We start from the raw sequence: 10,410 nt of genomic DNA, 5'->3' as shown, positions 1-10,410 counted from the left end.
AAAACTACCAAAATAAGTTTCAATGACAAACGAGTATAGTTCATCCTATCATAATTTAGGTGAATTTTGAAGTCCAACTATTTTGAATCGGAATGGCTTGCAATTCAGGTTTAGTTTCTCCAATTCTCCTTTTGCTAATCGTGAAATGGTGTCCTTTATTTTGTGTTCCGACTCATAACACAATGAATTACCAATATCCACTTGTTTCAGGAATGTCGGTACCCATCTGAATTTAGATTTGTCGATAAATTACCCATAAATAATCATCACACTCCATTAATGTCCATTAATAATTTTGTTTTAGCAGCTCCTCAATGACAGGTTTGATTGGTTGGTGTTGAATATATAAAATGTTCATGGCACACAAATATTTAAGATTAATTAAAGGGGTGAATGCTGAGAAGCATGGGGGTGTAAACGTCCATTTTTTCCATTACGAATTCATTTTCAACAAAATTCAAAGTTTATCATCCCAAAACCGTAGCTTACAGCACAGTAACCCCCGGCCCAAAAACGGCTGGCTTCAGCCTTGCACTACTCACACTATAAAATACCTCTATTTTCACCTAAAAATCCAATTTTCATATTCCTAATAACAATATTTTCTTTCTTAAACCTATAAATATCCCATCAAACTACTCTTTCCCCTGCACTAAACTCTTTCTTCAAGTCCTAGCCTTTGACTACAGAGGATTAATTCAAAGTAGAATCAATATGTCCATTCCTGAGGTAACCGAATCTCACGGCTGATTACTTGCTTTTGTCTAAACTTGTTTTGCTTAGCAAAGTCATTCCCACGACTTCTAAACCTCGATCCACCACCTACAATAATCATGAACCAAATAAACTCACAAACTAGAATAAACCTCGATCCACCACCTACAATAATCATGAACCAAATAAACTCACAAACTAGAATATCAAATCAGATTTGCTCAGGAAGTTCTTTTTACCGCTACCAGTAGCGACACTCGCGTTTAACCCAGACAGAAGATGGGGCTGAGTGTTAATCTCATCAAGATTCAAGTTCAAGGCCTGAACCACTCGAGCTGGAACCAGAACAGGACAAACTGCTAAACACGAAGGAGAAAATCAGATTATAGGAAGCATCAAAAGATAGCAATCACCAATGTTTTTAAACTACAGTTACGGACCTTGCTTCTTGCGGGGTCCAGCAGTACCAGAACGACGAGGCAAGAAAACACCGGTTCCAGCACATTCCCTTTTGGCGGTCGGGTTGCCCAAGAAAACAGCCCCCACACCTGCCCCATTTCGAGGCTGGGGTTGCAGCAAAGGAGCCCATGCAAGAGGGAACACAGCGGTAGGTCTATTAGTACCATTACCGCCCCTGACACTGTTTTGAAGGACCGCATGTTGCTGATGGCGCTGCTTCTTTCCTCCCCAAACTTGTACGTTATGTTGTCGTTTCATTAGCTGGGTTTGGTCCACTTGCTGAAACTAGGGGGAATAAACAGCCAAATTAAAAGCCTCTAGGGAAAAACAATCAGAAAAAAACAAATTTTAACTGTGTTCATAAGGTTTTTACTTGAGTGGCCCGCGATGAAAGAGACTGGTGAAGGTTTGGCGAGGGCTTTTCGGCTGGTGGTCCTAAAAGGCCTTTGTTAATGAACCCACCGTTTGATTCTTCATTCACTGGTACCCTCGCTGCTATCTCTGCAGCCGAACAAAGCAGAGTCCATGTTCCCGGCGGCGATGAAATTCGAGAATGGTTGTTTGAGCTAAACTCACACAGGGTCGATTCGGGAGAACTGGACAAGACCCAATCCTAAAAAATCGTAAAAAAACGTGAATAAAAAATAATCATCGATTCAAAAACTTACAAGAGAGTCAGGTGTTTAATTATAAACAGACCTTGGAGATCTTAGAGGAAAACGCAGGGTGGTTGCCGCCAAAATCATCTTGAAGAGTATAGCGAGCCATTTGACGAGTTAACCCAACGAGGAAATGTTCTTCGTCACTGTCTGTCTCGGTAGAACCCAGCACGGACTCAACCGGAGAACTTAGATCCGACGGTAAGTCGTAGGGAAACAAAGAGTCGTGACTGTTATTAATTTTACTCTTCTCCATAAACAAGTCATCGTCGGCTAAAAACCGAGGCGGAAGCCAAAACTCACCATCGTCTAAAACCTCCGCCATGAGCAAAGGAAAAAAAAGGAACCCAAAGACGAGAAGCAACGAAGAAGCTAGAAAACGAAGAGAAAAAGTGAGCTGCACCAGAAAAACACTGATACTCAATTCTCAACAAAATAAAGCCTAAAACCCCCAGTGTTTAAATATGGAAGTAACTCTGACAACCAAAAAGAGATTTTGCATCGTGGCGCTTCGAAAAGGCAAAATTAGATTTTGCTTATTTTTGAAATTACTATAACGTGGCGTTGGATTTATTTTAATTTTATAAATTATTACAAATTTTCAACTTTATTTAAGCCGAATGAATATATAATAATAGCTTTTTTTAATAAATGTTGTTTAAACATAATATACAAATCATAAAAGAATTTAAGGTTTTATACAATAATTTACTTTTTATTCTTTTAATGGTGATTTATATGGGTAAATTCATATTTTCATATAGTGTGATTAAGTGAAATAGAATAAATTATAAAATGTGACTAGGTGAAATGGAACAGATAATTACTATAATCAATGCACATACACCACAAACAATATACAACGTACCTCGCTTCGTGTCCTTTATTTATATATATAAACTTCATTTAAAGTTAAATAGGAAGGGTTTATAAGCTGAGTTTACCAATGTGATTAATATATATTATTTTTGTCCAAATTCAATTATATTTATAAATAATTAATTCAAATTCATTTTTAGTTTTAGTTTTAGTTTTTATGTATTTTTATTTTTAAAAATATTTATTTTATTTTTAAAATTTTATATTATTTTAAACATGAGTAGCTTAATATATTTTTAATATTTATATTAAAATATCACATACTATTAGAAATTTAATTCTCATGTGATATAAATTATATAATATATAAAAAATAATACTATAACTTAAAGAATAAAAATAATAATGTAAGAGGCAAGCCTTAAATGTTAGAATCTAAACTTGATTAGTTCATCTCAAATAAAAATCTAAACTTGACACATATTTTAAAACGGAAAAATATTTTATTTAGTTTTATTTTATAAGCCAAAAATTTTATTTTAAATTTTGATTGAATTTTCAAACTTAAATAGATAATTAAATTATTAAATAGATTTAAGTAAAATGGTTTGAAATATATTAGGCGGTTGGTTTGGGTCACCTATAGTATTCAGCCAAAGACTGAAATGGATTTGTAGTGAAAATTTATACGAACAAAAAATAAGTCTAAATTTAAATTTTGAAAGATAACATAATAAAATTGAGAATAATCATCTGAATTAAATTTTTAAAATTCTGAATTTTAAATTAAATAGTTGAACTTAGAAAAATCAAAATTTACTTAAAATATGGGTTGAAAAATTAATATCGGCGTAATTTGGTTGTGACCTAGCCTTGAGAAGAACGCCCGTAATGCCGAAATTCTCGGTTGAAGTGGACATGTCGGCGTGCCAGACATGGAGTCGTTTTCTTCCCACAAATCCCGTTCCATTTTATGATCAAATTCCCAACCAAATAATTTAGTTTTCACTTGAAAAACGTTTTATATTATTAATTCAACATATACTTTATCTTATAGAATTTAAAAATCTAGTAGATAAATAAAAGGTAAAGTATAAAAATATGTTTTCATCCGATTATTAAAAGTTATAAAAATATTTTTCAATTATAAGGTGATAATTTATTGAGTTATTGATTATTAAAAATTGCAAAATAATCATTCGATTATTTATATGTTCTAAATTAGTTATTTTATATTAAATATTTGACGACAGTCTAAGCTGAACGATAACATACTAATTAGAATATGATAGTCGTTTGAGAGTGTATGATCAAATTTTATCATATCTCAGTCAGCAGGTTAACATACAACTCAGACTGTCGTCAAATTTTTAATGAAAATAATGAGTTTAGAATACATGAATAATCGAGTGACAATTTTGTAATTTTTAATAATTGAAACTTGATAAAACTATAATCTAATATCATATTATAACTTTTAATAATAAGAATATTCAACAAAATAACATCCAATAATTAAATAACATTTATATACTTTACCAATCAGGATCCTCCCAAATCCTGTCTAGTCTTGTCACTGAATTAAAGTATTGTGTATAAGAGTTTTTTGTTCCTCTATCAGTACATTTTATTTCATCATTCACCTTATTTATATAAAAAAAAAACTCACAATTTTTAAAAACTATTTGAACCCAAACAAATCTCAATTTTACTGATAACAAATATGTAGCACCTCCAATTAGCTTTGGTCATTTCTCGTTGAAAACGTTACTTTTAAGCAATGGTTATGGAGAAATAAATTAAAGCGACTCTTCACTTTGGCTAAAGCACGTGCATCCTTTTAGTTATTCTTCTATTACGACTTTTATTATATCTTTTTTTTATTATTATTTCCCAATTTCTTTGAAATCTACCATGCGAAGTTGCAAACCCTATCAAAACATCCACAAATATTCAATTTCTTCCTCTTTTTTTTGTAACAAAATGAAAATGATTTGGACCAGCCAAACAAAATCTAATTCATGATTCGGTGGAGCCAAGCCAAATTTTTGACCTTGCCTTGTGTGTGTGTATGGTAGTGCTTTTATTCAAAACATGGTTGCCAGTAGGTAACTGGGACATCAAAGATTTATGTTTTTTTATTACATAAGCTTGTTAAATAAAAGATTAAATTGGTGTTTTTTTTTGTTTTTGACAAATTTGCAGACGTACACGGTGTACATTAATTTCAAATTAAATAAATTAGACACGAACTATGATTCTCGAATGGTTTGCACTCAACAGCACTTTATGGTCGTTATTTATTAAAATAACAATGTGTGAAAGCAACTAAACTTTTTTTTTAAATAATGGCACAGTTGATTAATCAACAAGAAATATGTATGCACATGAGAAATTATTAGTCCTATAAAAATGAGGCGTGCACATTTTATCATTTCATAATAGAGACGTAGCACTAGTAGCTAACATGTTTTCGTATACTTTTCATAAGGTGTATCGCTGTGAAACCCTAGATGATTCGTGTCATTTCTTCCTTTTCGGTAAGTATTCCCAAAACGCTAGTGCCACATATTATTTGGGCAAGTTAGATTTTGCATTAATAAAATTATTATTTGTTAATAGGTTCAAATATATTTTATGTTTTTATATCTTTCCATATTTGAATTTTAGTTTGTTTTTTATCTATAAAATTTTAGTTTCTATTTTTTTATATTTATAAAATTAAGTTTAGTGATTAACATTGTTAACATTTTATTATTATTATTGACGTTGTTATATTTAAATTAATTTTTACAAAATACATGATGTTCAAAAGAAATTAAAAAAACAGAATGCATTGATTTGTAATGGTTTAATTTTTTTAATGAAATCTATCTTAATTCGATTTCATTTTTACAATCTTTGACATGAATTTAAATATATATATATATATATTGAACCTATTAGATCGTATTAAAATCCGTCAAATCCAAGTTAAATTATCATCTCTATCTATATTCACTGCTTAGCTTACCACAACTAATAATTTTCTTAAATTCACTAATTTAAATATGAACATTCGAGGACAATGTTGAAACTTAGAACCTTAAAATTTTCTACTCAAATCTTAAGATAATGAAACTTAAAATCTATATCAAAATCTTAAGCTCAATTTTCTCTCCAAAAAAAACAAATTTATAAAACAAAGAGTATCCTTTTAAGATTAAAGAGTTTGCACATTTAAGCTCAATCCAAATTAACTCTTAAGCAAATGTAATAATAAAGGCTTGCAAATGTTTTTATAAGAGAAAATAATACTTTGAAGCTCAAATATTAATGCTTTGATCCCTAAATGTTGGTTTGTTTTTTTTATCGATGTCCTTTCACTTATTCTTGATTCCTTTTATGTCCTTTAATATTTTTTTAGTCGTTTGAAGACTTTGAAAAAGATTTATAGTTATTGGAAGCATTAAAATAGAGCATTAAATGTCCACCTGCAACTTTAGATTCAAGAAATACGGTCGATAAGGGATTTTTAGCATTTTCGATAAGAGTATAATTCTTTTTTTAGGGTATATATATTCATAGGGTCTTGTTAGTATTCAGTTTGTAACTATGTCAATACTGTTATTCTTTTGTATTAGTTTGGGTTACAATTTATGGTACGGAGCTTTGATTTTTTTTTTTTATAAATGATTCATCATGCTTTTTTAAATATTTTTGTTTGTTGAAGATGTTTTAAAACGGGGATGTTGGTTAAAAAATTAAGGTCAGAGTCTAGATCGCTTAGATGGCTCAATACGACATCCTAAACCCATCATTTGATACAAGTCGAGTTTAGGGTATTGTAATAACAAATATCTTTGATTTCCGCTAGTTAAACGATCAAATTATTTTTCTCTTAATTTAAGAGTCAATTAGATTAAAATAAGTCCATAGGACACTATTTTTCTTTCAAAATTTTGAGGACCCATATATCTTTAAACTAAATATAATTTAGTTCTTAATTTTAAAATATTTTAATTAAGATATGATAATATTAATATTTTCTTGATAAGATTATTTCACCAGTTCAACTAATAAATGTTCTACGCATATTTACATAGATTGAATCTTATGTATAAAATCAAAGAAATAAATAATCCTCTAAATTTTAAAGATATATACTTTTTACCAGATTAGATTTAGACTATTCATGTAACATGTATACATGTTTTCAAAATTTGGTCAATATATTTCTGATAAGAGCAAATAGGATTTTCATGAACCATATTTTTACGTGAAACTATGGCGTTTGTTTTTTATTAGGCCTATGATTTGGCAGGACATCTCTTTATAAAGGGCCAATTAGGCCTCATTCGTATTTAGTTAAGTAGGCCCAACTCTGACTCATTGAAGGCTGAAGCTCGACCACAAGCAGGCCTGAGGAGCATGCTTAAAGGTTAAGGATTAGCATTCTCTACTTTTTACATGCACACTCTTAACTATCATCGGGTTGTATCTATGCCAACGAGACTCAGAGACGGCCCTGGGCCATGGCAGGAGGGGCACCCGCCCAGGGCCCACAAAATAATTTTTTTTTTATTTTTTCTGATAATAAATTTAAAGATTGTAAAATAAAATAGAGTAATCTATGCATTTAGTACATATACTATCAGTTTTGATCCGTTTTAATACCTAAATTTTTTTTTTTAAAAATCAAAATCATATCTAACCTTTTTTTTAATTTCATTTTAATACCCGTCATTAAAAATTTAACGCATTTAGTACATAACTATCAGTTTTGGTTTGTTTTAGTACCTAAAATTTAAAAAAAATAATAATAATGTTAAATTTTTAATGGATACTAAAATGAAACTGAAATGAAATGAAAAAAACTAAAGTTTTTAACCGCGGGTACTAAAATGAAACAAAAACTAAACTTTACGTATGATTTTGAAAAAAAATTAAAAGCTTACGTATTAAAACAAATCAAAACTGGTAATTTAGGTACTAAATACATAATTTACTCAATAAAATAATGGGGCCCATGAATTTATTAATGTGTAAATTATATTTATTAAATTTTATATTAACGTTAATAAACTATTCTTTCATAAAATTCTAATTTAATATTTCTTTCTCAAAATTAAAAAAAAAATCAATTGAACACTTTATTTTTGGTCTTTCCAAATTCCCACTATCAATTCACCAAATCTCTTTTCCCATTTTTCATATCAATGAAAAAATTTATTGACATTATTTTTTTCAAAACTTAATGAGAGGAAAAAATTTAAGTATAATTAATATTTTTTTCTTTAATGTTTCACGATTCATCTGAAAATTATTATTCACTTTTTTTAATTTATCATATTTGTATCACACGTAAATTCACACTTGTTTGTTATCAATTATGGTGCTTGAATACTATTGAATATTGTTCTTAAAATTCTAGGTGGATCATGTTTTCAAATTCTTTCTTTTAATCTTATATATTTTCAAATTCCAGAAAAATATCGTTCTTTCATTTTCAAATGCTATGTTATGTATTGAGAAAAATATGTTGGAAATCATTGATGTTAACACTATGATCAATGGTTTTGCATTAAAATATTCGAATCTAATATTTTTTTTATAAGTATTTGTATTCTTAAATATATTTTATTGACATCTTTTATATTGTAATGAATTACTATTTTTTAATTTTAAAAAATCTAATAAAATACTTATATTATATATTTCTTAATTTTTTTTTATATTAGGGGTCTATTTCTTTAATTTTTGCCCCGAGCCTAAAAATAGTCAGTACCGGCCCTGCAACGAGTGTTTATACAAATAGTTGGGATTTAAAATTTTGAACTTGTAAGGTTAAGTTTAAATATTAGAACCGTCATTTTCTGTGGGCAATCTGTAAATTCTTTTGTAAATTCCAGTCAGGTCTTAAATATGCCCTGATACTATACTGGAAGAGTCACCTTGACCTAAAATTCAATGTAACCTAAAAAAATCCGAGTAAATCTATTAAGTGGTCTCAATAGTTAAAGGGATGTTATTTTTTCTTCAAAGTTCTACATTCGAACAGTTGTATTTGCATAATATGTGCGTGTTGCCAATAATTAAAACAAATCCCAAACAAATACTACCTTCTAGGGCAACTCTTGCCGATGTATGACATCCAATCAATGGTATTTTTATATCTCACATAAAATTTAAAAAAATAGTTACTAATTGAGGAATTGACTGCAATCAAATTGATGTATATTCATTATCGTTCGTAAGATAACCAACGATATATTATTTAAATGAACTTATAAAACTTTATTGAAGATTTTGAGATTTTTTAAAAATGATTTTAATATAAATGCGAAATGGTGAAAAAAATAGAATTGATAAAAAAACAGTGTTAATAAATTTGTTTATTGATATGAAAAATCGGGAAAGAGATTTAGTGAATTGATAGTGGGAATTTGGAAACAAAAAAATTAAAGAGTTAAATTGAATTTCTTTTTGAATTTTGAGAAGAAAATATTAAATTATAATTGTATGGAAGAACAATTTATTAACGTTCATATACAATTCATTAAAGATAATTGACACCTTAATAAATTCATGGGCTCCATTATTTTTATTGAGTAAATTATGTGTTTAATATCTAAATTATCAGTTTTAGTCTATTTTAGTACATAAACTTTAAATTTTTTCAAAATCATACGTAAAGTTTAGTTTTTGTTCAGTTTAGTACCCGCTGTTAAAAACTTTAGTCTTTTTATTTCATTTTAGTACACATTTAAAATTTAACGTTAAGTTTTAATTTTTTTTGAAATTGTAGGTACTAAAACAAACCAAAATTGTTAGTTAGGTACTAAACACTTTAATATTTTAACGACGGATACTAAAATGAAATGAAAACTAAACATTAGACATAATTTTGAAAAAATTAGAAGTTTAAGTACAAAACGGATAAGAACTAATAGTTTAAGTACTAAATTCATAGATTACTCTATTTTATATTATTTTTTTTAATTTATTATCATAAAAATAAAAAAAAATATTGTACTAATTTTTTTTATTTTGTGGGCCCTGGGCGGGCGCCCCTCCTGCCCTGGCCCAGGGCCGGCCCTGCACGTATGCATGATTAGTTTAACTAAAAAGAATCTATGACACGAGATGTATACGCATTCATTAATGCATATGCTTTCTCGTAAGGATCCTTCACCGAATTGGAGAGCTTCGATCCCACCTATTGGTGGCTCAAATATAGTTTGGGCTGCGGTTGGCATGTGTTCACAACTAATATAAAGCTTATTGGTCTCAATGGTGAGAGCTTCCCGATTCAGATTAAATCCAAACTAGCTGCGAAGCCCCAAATATATAGAAATCATTGATGTCATTTTCATATGTTTGGTGCTTAAATTATTGGATTCCTGTATTATATTTTGTTTTAAAATGAGTGTGGTAATTGTTTTAAAAAAACGGTTAGTTATAATACGAGACATATTTGAATATGTTGGGTGGCCTCAATAATTAAATAGAATTGTATTCTTATCATAAGTTCTGGATTCAAGTAACTGCGACATTTGCAAGATGTGTATGTATTATCAATTATTAAAAAAATTAGAACATATATTATCTTATACTCACAGTATAATATTAAAAAAATGAGATAAATTTAATTATGTTATTCGGTTTAATATATAATGTGATAATATTAAATGATTTGACATGTTAATTTAATTCATTATAACTGAATTTAAATAGTTGCATATAATCTATAAATAAAAGATATAATATTAAGTCAAAT

The 10,410-nt window shown here is 28.8% G+C and overlaps 1 protein-coding gene across 2 annotated transcripts; it reads right to left on the bottom strand.

Moving 5' to 3' along the window:
- Nucleotides 1-479: 479 nt before the first annotated feature.
- Nucleotides 480-2,245, bottom strand: LOC120113629. 2 transcript variants are annotated; one of them, XM_039134717.1, is made up of 5 exons: nucleotides 1,873-2,245; nucleotides 1,547-1,786; nucleotides 1,155-1,458; nucleotides 954-1,070; nucleotides 480-822 (listed from the first exon to the last, which is right to left on the bottom strand). In XM_039134717.1, exons 1-5 carry the CDS (start codon nucleotides 2,155-2,157, stop codon nucleotides 710-712), a joined length of 1,059 nt encoding a protein of 352 aa, XP_038990648.1. In that variant the 5' UTR covers nucleotides 2,158-2,245; the 3' UTR covers nucleotides 480-709. The 2 variants fall into 2 exon arrangements, with proteins under 2 accessions (XP_038990648.1, XP_038990647.1); XM_039134716.1 differs by having other exon boundaries at nucleotides 482-822; nucleotides 954-1,073.
- Between the last annotated feature and the right edge of the window lie 8,165 nt (nucleotides 2,246-10,410).

This window comes from Hibiscus syriacus, unplaced genomic scaffold (assembly GCF_006381635.1).
Source record: "Hibiscus syriacus cultivar Baekdansim isolate YM2019G1 unplaced genomic scaffold, ASM638163v2 tig00110213_pilon, whole genome shotgun sequence".
In the NCBI taxonomy this organism is placed as follows: Eukaryota; Viridiplantae; Streptophyta; class Magnoliopsida; order Malvales; family Malvaceae; genus Hibiscus; species Hibiscus syriacus.
This window is presented reverse-complemented; position numbering and strand designations above follow the sequence as displayed.